Below are 25686 nucleotides of genomic sequence, written 5' to 3' on the forward strand. Positions count from 1 at the left end.
TTGATGTGTTTATTGCTATTAACTTTCTGCTTAGAAGTGTTTTGCTACATCCCAAAAGGAATACAAGAAAGACAAGTAATCATTGGCATATTATATTTAAAACTACTCTTTAGCAAGGGACACAATAAAGTAAATAATAATACAAAATTGGTAAATAATATTGATAAGTAAATTAATGACATATTCCAACACATAAAACCAACAAAGTAACATATCTTGATCATATTAAGAATGTCTATGAATCAATAAGAAAACATATTTCTCAATGAAGCAATGAACAAGTGAACAATGTCAATAGGCAAAGGATATTAATAACACATTTCAAAAATTAGAAAAACTTAAATGCTCAACAAAATGAAAGCCAAAAATCAGAGAACTAAAATAGGGACAAGGAAGAGTATAGCCATAATGAGACTTTAATTCACAGGTAACAAAAAATTTAAATGTGTAGCAAATATTTTACTTCATACTTAATACCAAGAGTTTCAACCTTGTTAGGTCAGAGAGTAAATAGTACTGTCTCTTTGGAAAATATTTACTCCCTGATAATTTTGAATGTGCATAGAACATGGCATACAGCCATCCCATTTCTAGGTATAGAAACATCACAAAGCCTAATGACCTGAGAAAGAGATTTAGGACACACAGTAGATTGGTCTAATCTTAGGCTACTCTACAATAAAACCAAGATTAACCCAAACCATGACAGAGATCAGTCTGCCCTGGGGACTTAAGCCTAGTATCCAGAAGAGAAAACACAAAGTTTCTAGGCATACCAAATAGTTCTTGGAACACTTCATACTTTATTCTTCAGTCCAAGCCATCCCTAAGTCAGTATTACTTTCAGAATCCCCATGTATTCGTGATCATCTCCTCATCTTAAACACCTTTGCTCAAATTAAAACTGCCCTCCTACCCTCATTACTAGTCTGTGCTGCTGGAACAGCCTTACACATTGACAACTCACATTCTTTGACTATCTTCTATTCAGAATTATCTTTAAAACACATACACAAATAATAATAATTATTGATAGTAATAACAACTTTGCATTCTAATGTTCATGGCCTCTCAGGTATTACTCCATTGAACACACTGATTTTAATCAAAGATAAAACTCTGTATAATCATTTGCAAATGATATTGTTTCTGTGTCTCAGCCAGTTTTGAAGGGATTTAAGATTAAAGAGGCCTCTTCATTTTTACTGGTTTCCACTGCATTTTTTTTTTCAGTTTCTCATATAAATCATGTTTTCTTCCTGATGTGGAACTTTGAGGGATGGTTTTTTCCATCTGTCTTCCAGCTCTCCTTTGCTTCACCTTAACTTCTAACCTCTCTCATTCTTCTCACCCTTCTCATCCTTTGGTTATTACCTAAAGTGCATCTTCAACAGAAAATTATGATCCCCGTATAGCACCAAGCTCTTCTCCTTTGAAACACTTAAAACAATAGCAATGTTGGGTTTGCTTCAGTAATTGTTTCTGTCAAAGCTTGTCTAACTCAGCATATCAAGTGCCACAGGATCAGAACAGGGGCTATTTATGTTCACCATTATTTTTCCCAGAGCCTGTGAGAGGTATACATGAGAAACTATATTTAATAAATATTACGTGAACCAATTCTTCCTTTGCTTAAGCAATTCCCTTTTAACTCTCCTAGGAAGTAGAATGTCACTTCACTACCATATTGGTTTAATGAATTAATAATCCCACGACCAGTACTTCAGAACACCTGGACTCTTAACATAGAAGAGATATTAACTCAAAGAGTTTCCTAGGATAAACGCATTCCTAGTCTCTCTTAGATATCTCTGTAATATAAAGGATGCTTAATAATCAGGGAAAATTTTTAAATCACAGTGTTTTAGGTAAAGTATTTATTTATAGCATATTTGTTCCACTATCTTTTTACATGTATGATGTATATACAAATACACAATTCATGTGCTAATACACTCAATAAATGTCAAGTCCACACTAATTAATCTGATTCAGTATATGCACACTGTGGATGCAATTCCTTTCAAGGCAAGATCTTTGTCAACACAATTTGATTAGGAAAAATGGGAAACATGTGAAAGTTTTCAGTGAAACTCAAAAGTTCTCAAGAAAAATATTTTTGTATAACAACTGATCTAATCAGAAACAAATTAATTAAGACTATATAATCATCTTCATTCTAGATGGCAGTAAGACAATATATTTTGTTTTAAAAAGGCATAAATATGAATTTTGATATACACTCAATACTCAACTGTATTATTATTCACTTATGTACTAATGAGAGTAGTCAAGATAGATCGTCTTAATGATCATAGGTGACAATAAAATGGTAAACAGAACATAATTAATGAATTTCCTATTTCGCCTTCTCTGGTATTGGTGCTATTACAGAATAGATTGCTAGCACTAAGCACAATCTTAAAACATATATTGGGCAGGCAGGTGATACATACTTGTAGTCCCAGTACTGAAACAAGAGGCTGAAACAAGAGGATCACAGGTTTGTGGCCATCCTCAGATACATAGTGAGACCCTATTTCAAAATAAATGAGGCTAGGAGATTACAAAGATAATACTGCCCTCCAAGTATTATATAAAAATAAATCTTCAAAGTTCACCTAACTATTGATGTTTATTTGTGTAAAATTTCAAATACAATAAATTGTATTTATATTTACTTAAATTCATTTCTGTGAAAATTAATGTAGTGAAATCCTAATAATATTGCTCAAACTGAACTGATGAACACTATTAAATAATAAACGGGCAAAGGAAATAATATAGTATAAATAATTCATTCCACTCAGCCCCATACCAGAAAAACAAAAAAGCTTAAAACAATTTCAAAAATATTTTGGACTTAAAATGGTATTGGCCTGTCATTATCACTATGAACTACATTATGATGTGAAACTATAATGCATCAGTAAAATTATAAGAGAAAAAAAGAAAATAGTATCTTTCATGTAGTTAATTATCTACCTTCCATCTAACCATAAATTTTTATTGTTTATTATCCATAAGATTAGATTTATACTATATTCATTATTATGTAATAAAATATTAATTTTATTTTATATCTAGATATAAAAATATCCATATATGTGATTTCTATCACAGTTGTAGATTATATTTTTACCTTTTCAGGTTTACTTAATATTTCAGGGAATTTAACAAATTGATGACTTTGTGAGAAAAAGTAGATATAAATGCAAAGAAAAAGTGTATATTTTTAATTAATCTATTGAATAATGATTGTATAGATTTAGAGTAAATTTTAAAATTATAGCCCTCAGACACTGAATTGATATAACCAAAGGGAAAATTATTTATATTTTTGTCCTCACACCCCACCAACCAATCATTTTGATCATTTGAGTGCTCGAAAAATAAAAATTGAATTGTTTCAGTAATACTGTGAATTCCTTTTAGGTACAAAGTATCCTCTTTGATGATTGGAAGCAACAGAAGAATGATCCCATCACAGAAAATAATCACTTACTGCTGAAACTAATATAACACTGGAACTCAAAATGCAGATGTGTTTGAATGCTGCTCACCTCCTTGAATTCCCCAGAAAAGTGAGTTTTTAAAATCTACTCTGTAATATAATATCACATATTAATTTAATCAGCTGCTATGTTTCCTGCTTACAAATTTCAAAGCTATACAGAAATCAATTTTAAATAACTAGTTTTTCATCAAAAATGTTACATAAGAAAAATAAATGGGGAAATAAGTATTTGGAAGTTCCTGTAGAAAAAGGTATAATGCCCACTGAAAAAGGAAATTTACTCTAGTAGTGAAGAAGCTATAATACTACAGATGGAGCCCCATTTTTTAGATACAACCTGGAATCTATGTTATGAATAATTCAAAATCTATGAAAATATGTGTCTTTTCCAGATTGTAAGTGATCCAAGTTGGCACATAAACTCAGTCAAAATCTTATACTGCATAATCATTGCTGGTGCTCTGAGAAAATACTATACAGAATTCATTGCATCCCTCACATGCAGACACACATGGGTGTAGTCATGGGAATACTGGGATTTAGATACTTAAAATTATATTTTCATCAAAGTAAGATGAAAGACATTTACAGAAGGCTACAATTTTTTGTTTATAATTAGCCTGTAAATTCCTTTTATTAATACAAAATTGTCATATTAACTATTTTAAGTGTAAGACACATTGGGATTGCCTTATATTAACATTACTGTGCAACCATTCTTAAGTTATTCTCAGGGACTATTTTAAAGTGACAGACATTTAGTTTGGCCCTTTAAACACATGCACACACACACACACACACACACACACACACATACACATTCACACACAGATATCTTCTACAAATCAATTGTTTTGTTGTTTCTGTATTTTTCTTAGTATTATTAGGTTTGGTTTTTTGTCGTTGTTTTGTGTGTGTGTGTGTGTGTGTGTGTGTGTGTGTGTGTGTGTGTGAGTTACTCTGGGTGGAACCCAGGGGCTTTCTACCTCCGGGTTATACTCTCAGACTCATTTTATATTTTATTTGGAAACAGGGTCTCACTAAGTAGCTGAGGCTGGCTTTGAACCTGTGTGATCCTCCTGTCTCAGCCTCCCAAACACGGGGATTACACCACACACAGCTACAGTGTTTTTTAAAAGGTATGTAAATGTTGAGGAATAAAATTTATGTATTATTAAAGTTAACAAATGATCTTAAATAATTTGGCATACCCCAAAGTCTATATGATGTGAATTTGTTTCAATAGAGTAAAATTATAATGAAGAAGGTAGGCAAGTTTTTTTATGTGGTATTATATATGTAACATAAAATATCACATTAATATTCAATGCAAAGTTGAGGTTGTAATGATATAATGCTGAGGGTGTAGCTTGAAGGTAGAATGCCCCTGGGTTCCATCCCCAGTACTTTATATATGTATTTTATATATGTATATATGATAATATCTTTCTCTATTTGTGAAAATACGTAATTGGCAGAAGTGAATGTCTATTATTTTGGTCTCTTTCATTATGTATTTCTCATTCTCAATAATAAGAAATTAAAGATAGACATAAATTATATCCACTGAAATTCCAAAACACAATTGTGAATTACAAAGATTCACTACGCTTGAAAATACCGGTGTACCTTTTTCTTTGGATATTAAAATTATACATCTTTAGCCGGTGTGTGGTGGCGCACACTTGTAATCCCTGCGCTTGGGAGGCTGAGACAGGAAAATCGCACAGTGAGGCTTTCAGCAACTTAGTGAGACCCTGTTTCCAAATAAAATATATATATTAAAAAAAAAGGTCTGGGAGTATAGCCCAGAGGTAGAAAGCCTCTGGGTTCCAACCCCAGTACCACCAAAAAAATAAAATTATAAAGACATTATAAGACAGTAATGTTTATAAGTGATGAAACTGATAAAATAATATTTGTACTATCACAATATTTCATCAATAATTGTAACACTTCTCTACAAAAAATTTGGTACAGCATTTATTTCATGGATTGGCTTCTGTTTCCCATCTTAAATTCTCATTTCCTGTTTCTCTCTGCTCATTTAACTTTATACTCTCCTTGAATGTGACTTTCAACAGACTCAAACAAAGAGGGTATCTGTGATTCTCCATCCTGATGACTATGCTGCTACCAGAAGAGAAAGGCCAAACCATCAGATTATATTACTCTGATTAATTCACTTAAAATAAAGCAATATTCTTTCTCTCTCTCTCTCTCTCTCTCTCTCTCTCTCTCTCTCTCTCTCTCTCTCTCTTTCTTTCTTTCTTTATACTGGGACTGGAACCCAGGGTCATTGTGCCTCTGAGCTATACCTTCAGCCCTATTTTTTAGCCTTTTTATTTTCGAAACAGGGTCTCACTGAGCTGTGAAGGGCCTTGCTAAGTAGCTGAGGCTGTCAGTGAACCGCAATCCTCCTGTCTCTGCCTCCCGAATGCTGGGATTACAAGTGTGTGCCACCATGCCCAGCTAAGCAAACTATTTTGGTTATATCTGAAGGAATCTCTATCACATTTCTTGTTTCTCTTAATGTGTATTAATAAAAATTTAATAAATTATAATGTAATATTTAAACAAAATACATTAGAAGGGCTGATTTATAGAAAAGAGTTCAACAATTATATTTCACTATGATTATTCTCTAATTTTGAAATTCTTTAAGAAGCTACACCATATGTACTTTCCTGTAGCTACTCATATACTTATTTGGGAAAGTTTATATTTCATTTATGATTTGGTATATTTTGTTATGTATAAAACGAATCATAAATTATTTTTCTTTGCATTTAATTGTGTGCTTGACCTCTCTGCTACAGTTATTCCACTTTGTGAAAGGGTAGTATTTATAGTTTTATTATTTGTGTGGTACTGGGTATAGAACCCAGGAGGGTTTTACCACTGAACTTCCCCCCAGTTTTTATTTTGAAACAAGGTCTTGCTAGAGTATTTTCTAAAAATAATGGCATCCTTAACCCTTGATAATGCTTCGATGCCATCCAATTTCTAATTGCATTCTAGACCATAGAATGCACTTAAATAAGCCATGAAAATATTTTATAATGTGTTTTCTTAAAGAGAATAGCTTCCAATTACATTTGTAGTGTTTATTTTAATCAAATTAGTCTTAGACCAAATTGATAAGGAAGAAACATCTTTACAAGCCATGCCAAATGGCTACTCAAAGGCTCCTTCCTCATCAAACATCATAAGGTGCTTCTCGCCTCTATATTTGCTTTCCATTTCTTCTTTCTCTCATGTGACCTAATTATAATTAGGACAATATAAATTTAGATGTATCATCATCTTACAAAAAATATATTAAAAGTACTCATATATTTTCCTTTTCTCGTACTCTCACTGAAAATAATCTTATTTGAAAGATGGAAAGATGACCTATACGATATGAACTGTCTAAATTTCAAACCCAACCTTCTACAAATATGTGCTGCAGAAATCAGTGATTAGAAAATGAAACGTTTTTTAATAATATTCAAACAAATGGCAAATCCAATAATATGTTAGAGAAACTGATGTTGCACTTCTAGCTATAAACAGTTCACAAATAATTCTTGACCTGCTTTAGTTTGAGAACAGTTATTATTTTTATTGCTGAGTAAATAGAAGATTGTAAATACCAGGAATGAAATAATCATGAAGAAAAAACTGCAAAGTGAATTAAAAATATTCAGAAATACTTAAACTCAGAATCTTACTAAAATTTTATCTTGGTGCAATATATATTATATATAAAACATACCACTTGGTACTTGACTTAATCTGGTTGATTAGCTTCTGTTTAGTTATGTGCATTGAAAGGAAACAGAAACATGCGAATGTCTTTGATGAAAAATTTTTGATAAGCTAACAAATGGGCAGTAATGCCAGTTTTGTTGAAGTATGCAGACTTTGCTACCAAAAATAGGAAATTAATAGAGAAAGGAAAGAATTATGTCTGCAAAAATTCCCTTGATATTTAGAGGCAATCTTTAATGATATCTATGTATGTTTTCTAATTCTAAATATATGTAGCTGGATATAGCCATATTTTCTGAAATATAAGAATTCATATTATTTATTATTTGTACACTAGCTAAACAAAATGGATGTTTCAGTCAGCATTATTACTGCTGTAATCTAAAACGCCTGATCATCAAACATAGAAGATGGAAAATTTATTTGCTCACAGTTCTGGAAATTTCAGGGCTTCAGTCTATATTAGGCCACATCTGTGGAACTCCCATGGCCCAGAGAACAGAGAGAGAGAGTGCTCAAGGGCTCTGCTGTCACATATAATTGCCACTGATTTTCTGCAGGATCAATTGTGAAGAATGAGGGTGTGGGAAGTTGGTGGGCAGAGAACTTTAAGATAAACTCCAGAGCAAGGCCTCATCTCTCATTCTAAACCTGAATGTATGACATTCACACATTCTCCTGAAACAAGTCCATTGAAACTTAGCCAGAAGCATTTTATCCCAGAAAGGAAAGAGTCCCTAGACTACTGGACCATATTCATACCAAAATTAAGATTCAATAACTAGAAGTTAGGTCCAAGATGTATTTCTTTCTTTTTTTTTTTTTTTTTTTTTTGCGGTACTGGGGATTGAACCCAGATGCATTCTACTTCCAAGCTACACCTCAGCACTATTTTTTATTCTTTATTTTGAAACAGAGTCCAGTAATGTTTGGGGGCCTCACAAGTTGCTGAGGCTGGCCACAAACCTGAGCTCCTCCTGTCTCAGCCTCACATTTATTGGGATTAAACCATGTACCCCCATGTCTAGCATATCAAGAAGTATTTATTAAATTTTCAGGTAATAAGTATTATCATCTAGATTTGAATGTGTACTCTATAGAACTTTAGTATCCCTGCACAGAATAAATTGGAAAACCTATTCATAGGCTATATATGGGTGCTAGATTTTTCTAATCAATTCTCTGACTTTAATTTCATGGGATTCCCTAAGCAGCTATTTTATATTCATTTGGCATCTTAGGTTCTGTTGAAAAAGAATGCATCTTTTCAACAGCCCTATTTGCCCAACTTACCCAACTTAGTGCACTTCAGTAGTCAACATATATGATTTAAATATTTAAAATAATTTTTGTTTACAGCACGAGCTAACTCAATTGAAGTTTTTTTAATTATAGATAAAGCAAGAGAAACTAAGGTCAAATAACTGGCCCAGGTTGTATAGCTAAATTGCAAAACCGGGTCTCTATTTTCATCTTTTATTGTAGAAAAATAGACAGAGATAGGGTGGGAAGAAAAGGAAGCTATGAAACTATGAAAACTTATGTAAACACCCAGAGAGTGTTGAAAACTAAATTCTACAGCTGTTCTATTTCTAGTTAGGTTTCTCGGCTAAAAATAACCAAAATTAATTCATTAAATGAAGCATAAAACACACCCATTGGAAAGGTATTCGGCAGCTGACAGATGCAAAGGTGACCCCACTGACTCAGGCTAGTTAGGAAACCCAGAACTGTCTACTCTTGGGCAAAATTGTGCCACTGACATGGCCCGAAATAACACACAGGCTCTTTAGCCCCAGGGACTTTTTACAGGCAAAGTTAATGTGTGGTAACTGGATGCTCACTGAATCACCTCTCACTCTCCTGCAGCTTCATCAAATGATCTGCCCTTGACCCTGGGCCATAGCCGCATCTCCATCCTTAAACACCCTCCTTCCCTCACCTGCATAAGCACAACCTGAAGGAAGGAGAAGAAAAGAAACTACATTGCTTATATCAATATTATAGGGTGTGTTATCACTGCTATGACCCCTAAAACCTGGCATTACACTTAAAAGAGGTAGATTCATGTGCTTGTAGCTCTGGAGGTTTCAGGAATTTAGTCCTGAAGTCTGCAGAGCTCAGGGTATGGTGTAAATAATAGTGAGAGAAAGAGAGCACAAGGGCTTTTCTTTGACATCATGGAGGCCAGAAGAAAGAGGGAGAGAGCGAGGGAGGGCAGGGAAGAAGGACCACATATAATTCCTGAGGCCACAACCCCAGGGGTCCCATCTCAGCAACCAAGCCCTGTCTCCACAGGGCTGCTTTATCTCCATGAAGCCTAGAGAGACTTTCTAAATCCAAACCATATCATAGGACTTGAGATTGTTAGAAGAAAAAATATAGAAACAAAACAAAACAAAACAAAAAACAACCATCAAGTATCCTACTAAAGAAACCATTTGTAGGTTACATTCTTATAAAAGACCACAAATCCTAAAGGAATGCAGAATTCAATCCAGGATAGAGAAAGGGGAATCATTTCAGGCAGGTTCCTGTCACTGTGGAAATTTCTGTACTTAACAGATATATTAAGTAAAGAAACCAGATATATCTTTATCCAATTTAGAATAATTTTGAGAGCTCAAAGCAGTGCAATTGGTTATCAAGTTGCAAGGACAACAGTAAACTGGGACTGTCTCAAATTAAATTTGTATGTACTATCATAGAATTATCTAAGACTATATAGCTTTATGTCTTAGCTTACATTGCTCTTACCTGCCTAAAGAGAATTAGTGATTTTTCCTTCCTCCCTTCCTTCCTTTCTTTCTTCTTTCCTTCTTTTGATTTTTCCGTGTGTACATGTCTGTTCTGCCTTGAGCCCATTAATAGATGTTGCCCTTATTTTATGTAGAATACTAAGAAAATGAGAGCCTCTCAAGTGACCTATGGTTTCTATGGTTGATAGAATTACATTGTCACTTTACTAATTAAGTTAAATATTTTATATGTTTATTATCTGGAGGCAAATAATTATTTATGCAATAGTGCATATGAATTGAATTATTGACATAATATTTTAATTAAAGTAATTTAACATTATAAAAATCTTAAAATTTTCTAATATCATCAAATTATAATTATATTTTGCAAGGCACAATAAAAAGAGAATAAGTTTATTTTGATGTATTATTGTTTACTTCACTAATCTTTTACTGTAGAGTAACTTGACAATAGATTGCCTTAAATATGACTTCAGAGGACGGCAATATAGAACATATACATCTGAAATTCTATTAATACCCACCTACCTGAAAAATAGCCTAGTGTGGTTATAAATAGCAACATGTACCATAATATCAACTGCTTTACATTTTGATCCATGAAAAGGTATTTTAATGCTGAATCAATAATTTCACAGTGATTAATAATACAAATAGAATAGCTTGTGCTATTTTATACAATGTGTATCTTTCCTCTAACAAATGTAATCTCAATTGTTAAGAAGAAAATATCATTAAATGTTAATAAAACTTGGAATTTTGCATCTCAAATATTTGCTAAACTAAATTTTTAGTATTATCACTTGTGAAAATCAAGAAAATAAAGGATGGATTTTAAAATTTCACATGTTCTTTATCTCATATCTTAGATATTATTTCAACAAATAAAGGTCATCATAGTTCATTTTAATTTTGCCTAATAATATTCATTAAATGTCAAATTTAATTATGAATTGTGAAATCAAAGTAAACTTGATATTAAGAATCATGAAACCTATAGATTGAAGATAGTAGGAAGAACTAAGAAACCTCACCTTTAATAGGGAAAACTGTCACTTTCACAACCAAGAGAGACAATCTAAGACAGAGTAACTGGTCACCAACTCTATGTTAGCATGATCTTACTACAGAGAGGACATGTTGTGACTGAGATAGAGAATGGTAAAATAAAATTACTTGATGAAGCATAAGAATAAAGTATATAACAAACACATTACACATACATCACAATTCCAAACTGACTTTCTGTTTAATGACATTTTAGAGTGACTTAGCTAATAAGACTGTAGTATCTATATTTAACAAATATTAATCAATGTTTATTTGCTATGCTTGTCTATATGAAAGAGGAAATGCTATGCTGCCCCCTAGTGTAAATATTGTTTTAACATCAGAACTGCAGTGATCAAAGTTCTGATGCAAGGAATCACAGCAATGAAACTTATTATTGAAGACAGTTAAACAAAAAATTTAAGCTGGATATGGTAGAACATGCCTGTAATAACAGTACTTGGAAGGCTGAGACAGAGGATCACAAGTTCTAAGACAGCTTCAGCAACTTCGTGAGACCCTCAGCAACCTAGTAAGACTCTGTTTCAAAAATGAAATAAAAAGCCGGCATGGTGGTGCATGCTTGTAATCTCTGCACTTGGGAAGCTGAGACAGGAGGATCGCGCAGATTTGAAGCCAGCTCTAGCTACTTACTGAGGCTCTCAGCAATTTAGTGAGACCCTGTTTCCAAATAAAATATAAAATAGGTCTGGGAGTATAGCCCAGAGGTAGAAAGCCTCCGGGTTCCACCCCCAGCACCACAAAAAGATAAATAAATAAAATAAAATAAAAAATGAAAACAGGGCTGGGGGTATAGCTCAAAGATAGAAGATCCCTGGGTTTAATCTCCAGTACCAAACATATATATGTATATGCTTTCCTGAAGTGTCAGTTTCCTAGAGTTATATAAACTTTTTAAGTCAAAGAAATTGTGGTATCTTTAGGTTTCCTTCAAATTCTTATTGCTTTATCTTCTAAAATGTGTAGGGCCTACTCCATTTTTAAGAGAGGGGAATTTTTTCCTTATTGAGGTGAGGACAAGTAAGTAAATGAGTAACTGGATGCTATGGCATGAATATTTATGCCCATCCAAAATGCACACGTTGAAATCCTACCGCTCATTATCATGGTATCAGGAGGGCAGGCCTTTGGAAGATGGCCCCATCCTCATGAATGGACTAGTGGTGTCTAAAGGAGGCCTGAGAAAGGCCCATCGTCTCATTCCTCCATGTGAGGTTGACTGAGAATGACATCTATGGGAAGCAAGTCCTCACAAGATACCAGACTGCCTGGAGCCTTGGCCTTGGCCTTCCCAGCCTCCAGACCCTTGAGAAATAATTTCCTATTGAACATAAGCTGCCCAATAATGTTATTTTGTTACAGCAGCCCAAATGGACTCAGACCTTGAGATAAAAGCAAATATTGATATGGCTCAATATTAAAAGTGTCTAAATTATGTATGTCTAAGCACTGAATGAATGAGATTCTAATAGAAGAAAATGAAAGCTACCATATGCCATACTGTCAATACCTACGATCACTTTTTAGCAATAATGCAACTGACTGTGAGAGAGGTGAACTTTACCAAGGTCATAAATCTAGTGACTAGTCATGGTAGACTTCTCTTGTCCAATTAATTCCCTCGTTTTCTTACTAGCACGACACTGACTTATTGGGATTGGTAATGTGTCAGATTAATATATCACATTTCCATCCTTGCTTGCATTTACTATTGCTTCTCTGACACAGCTCTAACCAATGAGCTACAGGTGACATAAGCTGGGAAAGTTCTTACAAAACAAACATTCAATATTTTCTCCTTCCTCAGAATTATTTTAGTTTAAGAGTATATAACTTACGGCTGGACAAATAATCATGTTGCAACTGTAGGAAAATACAGATAAAATCAGAGTCTTAAATTTTTATATTACCAAGCCACTTAATATATCTACCCAAAGATTCTTATAATAAGGAAAATATTTACATAAAACTCTAAATACATACCTTATATTCAGAGTTTGAATTAGTGGGTCTTAAACTCACTATTTATGGATACAGAAGTAGATCTAGGATTTGGGCTCAAATACATCTAGGGATAGACTGCTAGTGCTTTTAATTGATATATAAGTTTGACATTCTAAACCGGATACAAGAACAATTTTGCAGTGGAAGTCATTCTCTCTTCTACCATAGGGATACTTTGTCCAGACATTAACTGTCTTCGACAATGAGAGATATTTGCTGAATAATAGCAGATTTTGAAACCCTAATTTCTTGTTTTGAACCCAGGCCTTAATAATGCTAGACAAGCTCCCTATCACTGATATATATATATATATATATATATATATATATATATATATATATATATATATATTCCTAAATACCATGTTTTAAAGAAGATTTCACAAAGGTGACTTTGTAGTATTTCTACTAACACTTCCTTGGAAGTTGCTGGATTATGTTACTTGAGTTATTTCCATTAGGAAAACAATACATACTTAATCCCATTTTTTGTCCTTGACCAGTACTAAAAAAAAAAAATCACTCAATATAAAATTCTTAAAATTATACTGCTTCCTAGCCAGGCATGGTGGTGAATGCCTAGAATCCCAGCACTGGGGAGGATGAGACAGGAGGATGGAGCAGAAGGATCGCAGGTTCAAGGCCAGTCTCAGCAACTTAGCAAGACCCTCAGAAACCTAGCAAAAGCCTGTTTCAAAACAAAAAATAAGAAGGTCTAGGGCTGTAATTTAGAAGTAGAATATCCCTGTGTTCAACCCCAGTAGAAAACAACACAAAAACATTCCATGTCCACAACTAGGCTCATCCCCTTCTTAGTAATTTATTGTCTAGAAAATCTCATGCTTTCCATAAACAAGTTTAAGCACTTGGAAACTCTCTGAGTGCAAGACTTTTTCTAAAGTTTCTCCAAACAAAGTTTGATTGCCCCATATTCTATACTTTATGTGTTTTTTCTGAGAGACACAAATAATGTAATATGAATGGATGATATGCACACATGTTTGTGTCTCCCAAATGCATTTGCTCAATCTTTATATGTTGGTATTAGAAGATGGGGACTTTAGAAGGTAATGGTCATAAGAGAGGAGCTCTCATGAATGGGCTTTATACTCTAGTAAGAGAACAAATTGCTGGTCTTCCCCTCTGTTCTCTACCACATGAGCATACAAAATACAGGTATCTACAAACCAGAAGGTGGGTCCTCACCAGAAATGGAATCAATGAAGACCTTGAGTCTGGACTTCTCAGCCTCCAGAATGGTGAAGAATATTTATGGTTTAAACCACCAATCTATGGCCATTTGTTATTGCAGCCTAAACTAGCTATGACAATAAGCTAACTTTTGAGTCCTTGTTCATAATTTAGGAGAAAATCTATATACTAGGAATAACCACACCCTATCTGGCAGAACATGTCATTAGAGGTCATCAGAGGAATTCAAGGGATCAGAGCAGGACCACACACAATTCAGTTGTACAGTAGTCAAAGGTGTCCTTGAATTCTCAAGGTGATTTTGATGACTGTCCTCCTCCACCACTGCACTGCTTCTACTATCTATGCTGTGATTACTAAAATCAAGCCTATTCTGTGATATTGTTCACCATCAAAAGCCCAGAACGCACAAATTCTCCCTCTCTCCCTAAACTTTAACCCCTGTATGGCTAGAATACATTCTCTTTTGTAGTACAATTCTCTTTATTTCCATATGTTCTAAAACCCCTTGACTGTGTCCCCTGAATTCATAAGTTGCTATTACCAACAATCTCCATAGCTTTAAACATTTACTTAAGTTAAACTTTATCTTTTTACTTCAACTGAAGTTTGTTTCTCTTGAAAGCATTTATCCCTTGTATCTCAAGAAAAGGATGCTTTATACCTCATATTTCCCTATTAAGGTGGCAATATGAATACATTTTCTTCTGGTTTCTCCTTGATACTTCTTAACCATTCACCTACTCTCTCTCATCCCTAAAAGTCCTCAGCTTTGAATTTCATTTCTCTAAAAGCCCTGATCATTTTGTCTTCTGACAACCTTGTGTCCTCTGATCACCTTCGCCTCATGTTCCAACATCCATTCCATCGTCACCTCCGAAACAGAAAAGAGCAGCCCCTAAAAGCTGTCAGTGAGGCATTTACCTTGCACCTAAACTGCAGCATTCTCTTGTCAAGCATAAACAGTTTTGGAGTACATGAACATCAAATGCATTCATTCTATGATTATAATGACATTAGATTAAGAAAACGACCATCTTCTAGGCATGGTGACACACACTTATAATCACGGTACTTGGAAGACTGAGACAGGAGGATCGCAGGTTTGAGGCCAGTCTCAGCTACAAGTGAAGCCCTCAGCAACTTAATGAGAGCCTGTTTCAAAATAAAAGAATAAAAATAGGGCTGGGGGTGTAGCTTGAAGGTAGAGTACCCCTATGTTCAATTTCAAGTTCTGGGAAAAAAAGAAAAAGAAAAAAACATCTATCAGCCAACAAGAGAAAAATGTGGATTCTCTCTCTCTCCCTCCCTCCCTCCCTCCCTCCCTCCCTCTCCCTCCCTCCCTCCCTCCCTCCCTCCCTCCCCCTCCCTCCCTCCCTCCCTCCCTCCCTCCCTCCCTCTCTCTCTCTCTCTCTCTCTCTCTCTCTCTCTCTCTCTCTCTCTCTTTCTCGCTCCCCTCCCTCCCCCTCCCCCTCTCTCTCTTCCTCTTTTTGTTTTACTGGGAATTGGACCCAAGGGCATTCTACCTCCAAGTGACACTCTAAGATGTATTTTATTCTTTAATTTTGAACAGTCTTACTAAATTGTAGAGGGCCTCATGTTGCTGAGGCTGAACATGAACCTGCCGTCCTCTTGCTCAGCATCTCAAATCCTTGAAATATAAGCATGTTTCACCACACCAGCAAAATAGGGACTTTCTATTAGTTACAGCTCTACTTCTGCTCTGCTCCTCTTGCCTTCTATCTATAAGCACTAAAATAACCAATCACAGAATTGTCTCCTCTTATTCATAGTACCAATATAGAACAAAGAAATAGTTTAATAATCTCACAAAACCACCTTACACAATCCCAAATCTTATAAAACTAATCCTTATACCTTCTTCATGAGATGCTGAAAGGTTTTCCATGCTACAAATACCAATAACTTGGTTCAAATGAAGTTGTGTTCCTAGTGATTTCTGGCTAGTGGACATTAATACAATTCTGTATATTTTTCATGAAAATATTTTTTCTTTCTTAAATGTGTCCTTTATTTCATAAAACTCTATTTAAAACCTACTTTCTCTTTATGCTTTTATCAGTGTGTTGTAATTATATATCCTAAGTGAAATTCATAGTTATACAAATATACTTGGTATATTTTCCTCTGCCTACAGTTTTCTGAAATTTACACTACCAAACTGTATACTTCTGAGATTAAGTTTAAAATATATTTAGAGATATTCTGACTTTCTTCATTTAATAGAATTAGTGCATATTTGATTAGCTTTTGAACTAACACATAACTAACTGCTTTACATAGTTATATTAGGGTATAGTATGGGGGTTTTGGTGGGGTCACTGAATGAGAGGCAAAGATTTCAAATAAAGTTATAAACATTTTTATGAAATAACAGAACAATTCACAAAGAGTTTTACCAATTTTAAGCCTACAAAATTATCAAGATTAACTCACCTATTTCCTATTATATCCAAATAAGGTTTAAATTCCCATAATTTATCTTCCTTGTTGTAAAAAAGGTGTTATGAACTGAGGGTCGGTGTATCAGTAAGAGTTTTAGAAATAAGCAGAGCTAGTGATTTCTTTTGAGAAACCAATTCAGTGGGGCTGGTTAATTTTAAATATAATGGGCAGTCTAGCAGGATAGAAACTAACTGAAGAACCAATGCAGTAATTTTCAAGCAGAATTTCTTCTTCTCCAATAAATTCCACTGTTTTCCCCTAAGGATTCTGAACAGATTCCAGGAGGCCCATTCACATTATGAGAGGTAATGGCCTTTAAGGTTTTAGTAAACTGATTTTTAACCACATCTATAAAATACCTTCACAACCACTTAGATCAGTATTTGATTAAATAACTGGCTACTATTTTAGTTGACACCTAAAACTAGCTCTTATATTCAATACACCCCATTTTACTAAAGCTATTTAAAAGAATACTTTTTTTATCATGTGGTACAGCAGTACCATCATAAACATGTAATATCTCAGCTGCAAAAATTGTGTAACTTTTGTCCATTGGTGCATTGGAAGAGTTCAGAATAGTATATCAGGTAATGGACTTTGTTTACTTTGACAACCAAGATTAAGTTTTAATTATTTATTGCCCCATTTTATCTTACATTGTGCTAGGAAGTATACTACAATACATTTATAAAAAACAATGAAACTTTGCTATCCAAAATATTGTCATAAATGTTGTATATATATTGCAATTTTATCACATACAATGGATAATTTAAAATGAGATAAATGGTTTCAAGCTAAAATTTTGAGAAGCTAAAAAAATTATTTTTCTTAATTTCTGTGGTTAGTAATATAAAATTTGATAAAAAAAGACATCATTTCTCCATGAATTTTGGCTCCAGTACACCACAACTTAAAATTCAACTCCTAAAATAAAGCAGTCCTTTTCAATAGTGCAATTTTAGTTAAAGAGGGTCAGTGGCAGAAATTATTTTAATATTGTACTATCATCACAATGATATAGTTATGCATATTACTATTTTAATAAAGGATTTTTGATATCTATAATTCTTTTTATAAAAATTTTTCATATGTGTAATGTGAGTTAAGCATATTTAACTATAAAATAAAAAATAATATTACATTCAAAATTAATTTTGAAAAAGAACAGAAACAAGAATAAAAAAAACACCAAAACACCAGTGGCCTATGTGGAAGTTTGCAATTTAACCTTCTTGATTTTATTATTTTTTTATTTTGACACTAGGAATTGAACCTAGGGCTTGGCACATGCTAAACACACATGCTCCATCATTGAGTTACATCACTTGACCAAAATTTGCAGTTTTAAATGCAAATACATATTGCCCTCAAATCCCTACATACTTTTTATTATGACAGTATCCCCAGGTATTTGATTTGGAGAATATTATTTATTTATTTATTTATTTATTGATTTTTATTTATTTATTTATTTATTTTGGTGGTACTGGGGTTCCTGGAAGCCCTTCTACCTCCAGGCTGCACTCCCAGACCTATTTTTTACATTTTTATTTGGAAACAGGGTCTCCTAAGCCAGCGCGCGCGGCTAGCTTCGAACCTGCGCGATCCTCCTGTCTCTGCCTCCCAAACGCGCGGATTACAAGCGTGCGCCACCACGCCCGGCCATGGAAAATATTATTAATCATTTCAACTAATATAAAATAAACACATATTATAGAAAAACATGAGTATACTGAAGACTTTTGAAGACCATTATCTTTTAAGAGTTGCTATGTTATGTTTAAAAAACATAAGCATAATTCTATCTTTCTATAAGTAACACTTAAATTTTGGACTAAACAAGGAATGGAAATTCTAAGTACCAAATCTGCATAGCAATAATAAAAAACAGTGTAGAAAAATGATCATTGGTAAATTATGAATTTTTTTTTTTTTTTTTGCGTGTAGAACAGGGAATGTAACCCAGGGACATTCTACCTCTGAGCTACACCTCCAGACCTATTATTTTTATTCCTTATTTTGAAACAGGGCCTCACTAAGTAGCGGAGGCTGGCCATGAACCTGTAATCCTCCTGTCTCAGCCTCCAAAGTACTGAGATTACAAGCATGCACCACCACACCCAGGTGATCATTCTTAGAATGGCATATAAACACTGTGCACAGTGAACAAGCTAATTTGTGGCCTGAGTTTTGCCCTGAATCCAACCCTTTTGAAGCCTCTAGATGAGGTGGTCCTTTAAGCTCTTGCTGATCTATATTCAGTAAAAAGTATAATTGGAGTCATCAATAACCTAGAAGATAGTGGTACAGACCTGAGAAGTGAAGACAGATACTACATCATTATTTGAATTTTAACTATCTAAAATATTTCAATATTTTGGGAACTAACAAAGGTATGTGGGAATTACTTGACAACATTCCCTTTTACAATGCTGCCTACATTTTTGAGTCATGATAAAAATTCAATTATCTGTGATTTTCCTTAACTTGAATAATGTGTTCTGAAAATGCATATGCTCTAAAATTTCACTACAATAAAACAAATAGAGCAAAAAATAAATGGCACATTAATTTTAGAAAAGTGAGATCCGTTATAGTCTTTAAATATGAGTTTAAAATACTAGGAAGAATATATAATAAGATTTAAAAGAACAAATGAATAAAGTAGAAAAATTGGGGATGAAGTAAGATGTCACCTTAATCCACACTTTTCTCTAAACTCTGAACTCTCTTGAGGATATTAACCTAATAATGTTAATGTTTTAGTCACCATTTTAAGATATCACCAAAATGAGTGAATTACGGAATGACATAAAGTTATGTTCTGTAGTGATAATTGAAAATAAGTACATATAATTTCAAGCACTTGCCCAAAATTTTTGTGGATTCCTGCATAAATAAAACAAAAAACAGAATTTTTTCATGCTTTGCAAAACTGATACATATGAAATATCCTGAGTGACAAGAAACCTACAAACATGTCAAAAGATGTGAATATTTTTTTCAACAGAATCAAAATGAACAGGAGCATCCCTGAATACAGCTTCACACATAATCTGTAATGCATAATATAGAGTGCCATAGAATAGTGCCTTGCAAGTGAAGCGTTTCAGCAAATGAATGCATCAAATAGCAAATATGTTGAGCACCAATTAATCTATCAACACCTCGTGGTAACCCTGGTACTTTCTGTATTGAAATGGAGGAAAGCCTATATTCAAAAGGGTTAGGTCACATAGAAGTTAGTGATGTTTGCATATTTGAGGAAAAGAAGTTAAGTAAGTTTAAAAATAAATTATTCTATGAATTTGGTACTATTTCTTAGTACCTGAAAGCAACCAGAAATGTAAAATGCCTTCATTCAAAAAGGTAACACAATTCTATCTCTTAAACCTACTACCATATCGATCCCTAACAGTACCACAATTCAGTATACAAGTTAGAAAATCTGCATTATAGTATTGACTCATTGTGTGACCTTAAAACCACCACTCATTCTTCTTTAATTTCATGGTCAGTGAAATATACATAAAGCTATGATATGAGATACTAAAATGCTGACCAACTAACAGAATTTTAAAAACAAATTAATAATGACTTCTAAAATTCCAAAGATAAAATCCAAATTCTATGTTAAAATATATAAGCTCCATATTGAATAGAACGTAGTTGGGTATTCTTTAGTGTAAGTTGTTTTTGTTTTTGTTTTTGTTTTTACGGATATGGAGATAGAACCCAGGGGTATTCTACCTCCGAGCTACACCCCCTGCCCAATGGTTTTTTTTTTATTATTCTTTATTTTGAGTCAGGGTCTCACTTAGCTGCAGAGGGCCTCACTAAGTAGCTGAGGCTGTCCACGAACCGTGATCCTCAGGTCTCAGCCTCCCAAATGCCGGGATTACAAGCGCGTGCCACCACGCCCGGCTAGTGTAAGTTTTTAAACACACAAATAGGGCAAGTAAATTTTGTGGATCAATTGCAAGAGAAAGTATAACTAAATGTGTTAATCCAAATGCAATCGCTTAAAAAATGATGAACTAAAAAATATCTAAAGGAAAGGAATGAGAATACATGGCACATAAAGTTTATTCATTGGCATCATGGCCTACAACTTATCCTGAAATATTATAGGAAATTAATAAAATATTAGTTGTTTCTTGCTCCACAAAATTAAAGCAATATCACGGATATGATAAAATTTGTAGCTGAAATCATGGCAAGTAGAGTGGCTTTATTCTTTGCTTATATTACTAAATAAATATTTGTATATTGTTAATTAAAATTGGGAAGTAGAATACCTTAGAAAGTTCATGAATAGGTTCAAAATTTAAAAGCAGTTTAATTTTTAAGTATGTTTCTTCTTTTCTCAGAATTTTGAGTTTAGGTGACGTAAGATTACCTTTGGATGGGCCCGTGTTGTTTGATGATCTTTGTATGAGTGGCTGCATTACATTCCGCATTTAGGATTAAAACAGTTAATCAATGTCTGAAACTTGAGTCTCAATGGTTATTAAACAAGTAGTTTTTATTCATGATAAAATGGTGTGTTGAGAGTTATATGCCACCTTAACCTTATAAAGTTTTGAAAGTCTATCCAATCATTTTATGTTCATTTTTAAGCATTTCTAAACTATGTATTAATAGTATACTAATTGAAAACAATTCAAATTCTTAGGGAAATAAAAATATTTTTTCTGATTGTTTTTAAATTTTGCTTTCCTAAAATAAAAGTCCATTTAGGCTATTATTATAATCTTTTGAATTTAATATGCGTTTAAATGCCAAAATATGATGAAGTATTAAAGGTGAAACTCAAAATGTCAAAATTAAATATAAAATATTAAATATAAAATAACCTGCAAAAGTTCTCAAAATGACTACTCCATGAATGAGGATTTAAAAACATTGAACATGTTAAATATACATGATTTTTTCAATTTATAATTTTTAAAATCAAATAAAACTTGATATGCATACACTCCTATTTGATGTTTTTAATGTGTTATATAAACCTTTTAAGATACTATTTGCACTTCTTATAAAAGTTGTTAATTCTTATAAGTTTCTGATATATCATTTTTAGCTGATAGTAAGTTTTAGTTTATACTAAGTCCTTATAGCACCTTATGTGCTTTTTTAAGAAAAAATACATGTTTAAGTAGTTATAGAGGGATTATTTTTACATTAACTTACTCCTTCATGAATATATCCAGAACTTCTATTATTCTTAATATAGGCACAAATCTCATAGTCTTCAATACCAAAACTCATCAAAAGCTTATAGAAATTACATATATAGCATTTGTTGTCTTATCAAGAAGTACTTTCAAATATAGTTGGATCATATATACAAATATGTATCATTTAATTCAGTATAAATCTCATACACAAGAAAGACAAACATGGGCAGTTTATAAACATCTGTACGAACTATCACAAAAGTCCTGACAAGTTTCTTTCATAACTTAGAGAAATATGATAGGAGTTATTTCAGAGTACATGATCCCTGTACCTAGATTCTTCACCTAATGAAGATGGATACATTTTATCACCTATTCTATTAACAAGGTTACACAGATCAAACCAAGTTTTAACCTATCTTTTGTCAATAGGAGTGAAAAGAACTAGTGAACTTCAAACACCCAACAGAAAGTCAGCATAATCAAATTCAACCATTGTCAGAAACCCATGGTTGACTAAAGAATGGAGCCACATTGATTTTAGTAGCATTTTAACATGCTGAGGTTGGGAGAATGACTATTTGCCTATGAACTCAACTATATTTTTATCACCTCCACCACTTTAGTAACTATGGAAATGAAGTTCAGAAAGTCTGCCATTTCCTTAAGTGAAATTTGACTTAAAAATTAAACTCAAATCTGTTTTGGTGGGGACACTTGTAATCCCAGTACTTTGGAGGCAAGACAGAAGGATCACAGGTTTTACAGCAGCCTCAGCAACTGGGTGAGACTCTCACCAACCTAGCAAGATCCTGTCTCAAAACAAAACAAAACAAAAAGTAGAAAAGGGATGGAGGTGTAGCTCAAAGGTAGAATGCCCCTGAGTTCTATCCCAGTAGCACAATAAGTAAACTAAGCGCTGATGTTTACTTTCTTCAAAATGAAAGTTGCTACCTCTAAATTTTACCTCTCCTCCTATTTGAGCTCTCTGATAGAGCCAGGGCAATTCTGCAGTCTTTGCCTACTCAAGATAGTGCTCCACTAAAGTCTGCAGAGGAATGTTTTCATTTTATTTTGTTCCACAACAACAATGAACACATCAGAATAACAGAAGCATAGAACTATTCCTGTTTTTCTTTTATGTTTTGTTTTTGAATCTTAAATGATCTGAAAGGAGATAACCAATAAATTCAAGGAAAAAGAGAAAGAAATAAAATGCACCACATCAATGTCAGACTTAATTTAAAATTTCAGGAGGTAACTTTTTATATCCTTGGAAAACACACATCACAACATACATTTTATCTCTGTAGAAACACATTTTATGATATACAAAAAGTAGATTAAGAATGATGTGTTTTTGTCTGGACTATTTGAGGGTTGTCCCAATACTTATACTCTAATTTCACACTAAGTAATATTAGTCTAAGATTAAGGCTACTTGCTAATGGATCCAGACTTTAGTGAATCATTTTTATATTATCACCTTCCTTTGACTCTACTCTCTGTTGTACTTAGCCTAATGAGACTTCATTCTACTTCCTTTTTTACTTTATGAAGGTGTATACTTCTCCTGAGATATAAATGCATGAGAGTCAGTCCTGCAGAGAGGTTTGGTAGCTACTGGAATTTGAAAAAAGTAGGAGCTATCACCCTGCATTATTCCAGTGCTCAGCACATCTCCTCCCACCAATCAGGAGTGCTCTTCCTAGTCGGATGCTGGATGGATGAGGCTCTGTGGTCTTGTGAGAACCTTCCAGCGACTGCCGGCTTCCGCTTGTCTAACACGCTCCCCAGTGGCTCTGATTGTGACAGAGTGATCGCCCTTCACACTGGTCCCTAACCTCTTCAGGGGGACAAGCCAAAAGTTGACAGCATGGGGTACTGGAATCAGTTATGCTTAGGAGCGACAACTTCTCACTGGAGAAGTTCCCAACCTGTCAGTTGGTCGTTCGGTGAAGAGCAGAAACGCAAACTCTTCGAGAGACCATCACTCAGTCCCGCCACTTCCCCAGGGCCAGCAGGCACCTGGCTCCCCGCCTCCCGGGACACCCACCCTCATTCACCTTCAACTCCTGAACTGAAAGATGCTTTGAGGTCGCTTGGGGTTAGGGTCCTTCCTTTTTAAAGAGGTCCTGTTGACACAATATGCGTCAAATAAAGAGAGACCGTAGTAGTCTTCAGCTTTACGGGTATGGAGTGGGGTGGAGAGAGTCTTGAGCGTGGTGGAAGTGTCTGCGGAGCCACGGACCACAGCTCCCCTAAGAGCCTCTCCTTGTTCTACAGACTCAATAATCGCCCACTCCCATCAGACAAGCAGACGAATCGTTGATACATCACACAGAATCGCAGCACCTCCAGAACCCCTCCGTGGTCTCAGATGGTCCAAGTGCCCGCGAGACAGAGGAAAAGGAGAGAGAGAAAAAGGGGAGAGAGAGAGAGAGAGAGAGAGAGAGAGAGAGAGAGAGAGAGAGAGAGAGAGAGAGAGAAGGAGGAGGCGATTACCAGAGTTTTGTTCCCGTTCTTGCTGAGAGGGCCCCGGAAAACTCCCTTGATGTTGCGAAAGTGCCCGTTGCTGAGATGCGCGGAGCTGATGACAATGTAGTAACACTCCATGGGGCAGCCGCGCCGCCTCCGCCGCAGCGCCGCTTCCATGCACCCCGCGCCCGCAGCCGCAGCGCGTCAGAGCCGCGCGGAGCCGCGCGGAGCCGCCCCGCGCCCCCGCATGCTCGGCTCCCGGGCCGGGCGGGCTGGGCTGGGCCGGGCCGGGCGGTCAGCAAGGCGGCCGAGCGGGGCCGGGCAGCGGCGCCCACCGCAGCATCCCCCGCGCCGGGCGCCCGCGCTCCGAGCCGCCGCCGCCGGCGGGCATGAGTGTTATTATAGTGAGCGGCGGTGCCGGTCCATCGCGCGGAGCCAATGGCAGGGAGCCACTGGGCTGGTACTGAGAGCTGTCAGAGGAGTACATCTGTCACCGCCGCCGCCCCCGCCTCCCCCGCCGCCGGGCCGAGGAGGGGCGGCCGGAGCCTCCTCGAAGGTGGGGCGCCGCAGGAAACCCGGGGGCTGGGGGCGGGGCGGGAAATAAATTAATTAATAATTCGCTCCTCGAGCCCACCGCTTCCCGCCGCAGCGCATCCCAGCAGGTGCCGCCGCCGCCGCTTCTCTCTTTCTCAAAATAATCATTAACCCTTGGGTTGGGCTCCTTTATTCTTTTTTTTTTTTTCCTGTTTTCTTAGGGGGGTGGAGGTGGATATCCTGTGCAGAATCTTACTTAGAAAAAGGCGAGAGAAGAAAATGCCCCCACCCGCCGCCCCCACCCATGTATCGCTCTCACAAGTGCTGTAGTTTGGGGGAGGGGAGTGGCGCCTGCGAGTGGAAGTGGGGAGCAGGTAACAACAAGGACTCCCGGTTTCTGGGCTCCTCGTCTTGGCGTTCTCTCTTATCCCCCTCCCCTGAGGACATCGGTCCTTCCTAAATTGCCAAAGCTGAGAGGAAAGGGATGCTCTGCGGCACCAGAAGCTGCTGCCAGCAGCTCGCTTCTCATTCCTCCTCAGTTCTTCTCGCACTACAGAGAGTGGTAGTGAACAAAAGCGTTCGCCCTACTAGCGACCTGAATGGAAAATCTCCCGCACAGAAACTGCCGGGTTTGTCACGGAAAGTAGGGAATGGTGTCTGCCACAATCCCCGGAGACAGAAGGTTGGGTTGGGCTTTAGG

General features: G+C 35.5%; 1 protein-coding gene across 1 annotated transcript in view; it reads right to left on the minus strand.

The window, feature by feature from the left end:
- ZNF804A (zinc finger protein 804A) overlaps nucleotides 1-24590 on the minus strand; it is a gene marked incomplete at both ends in the record, with an annotated part of 301756 nt that extends 277166 nt beyond the window's left edge. The window contains one exon of the mRNA XM_080689653.1: nucleotides 24480-24590. Within this exon, the coding sequence (XP_080545779.1) occupies nucleotides 24480-24590 (111 nt within the window). The remainder of the gene's footprint in view (nucleotides 1-24479) is intronic.
- Between the last annotated feature and the right edge of the window lie 1096 nt (nucleotides 24591-25686).

This window comes from Muscardinus avellanarius, assembly GCF_963383645.1.
Source record: "Muscardinus avellanarius genome assembly, chromosome: 2".
Taxonomy (NCBI): Eukaryota; Metazoa; Chordata; class Mammalia; order Rodentia; family Gliridae; genus Muscardinus; species Muscardinus avellanarius.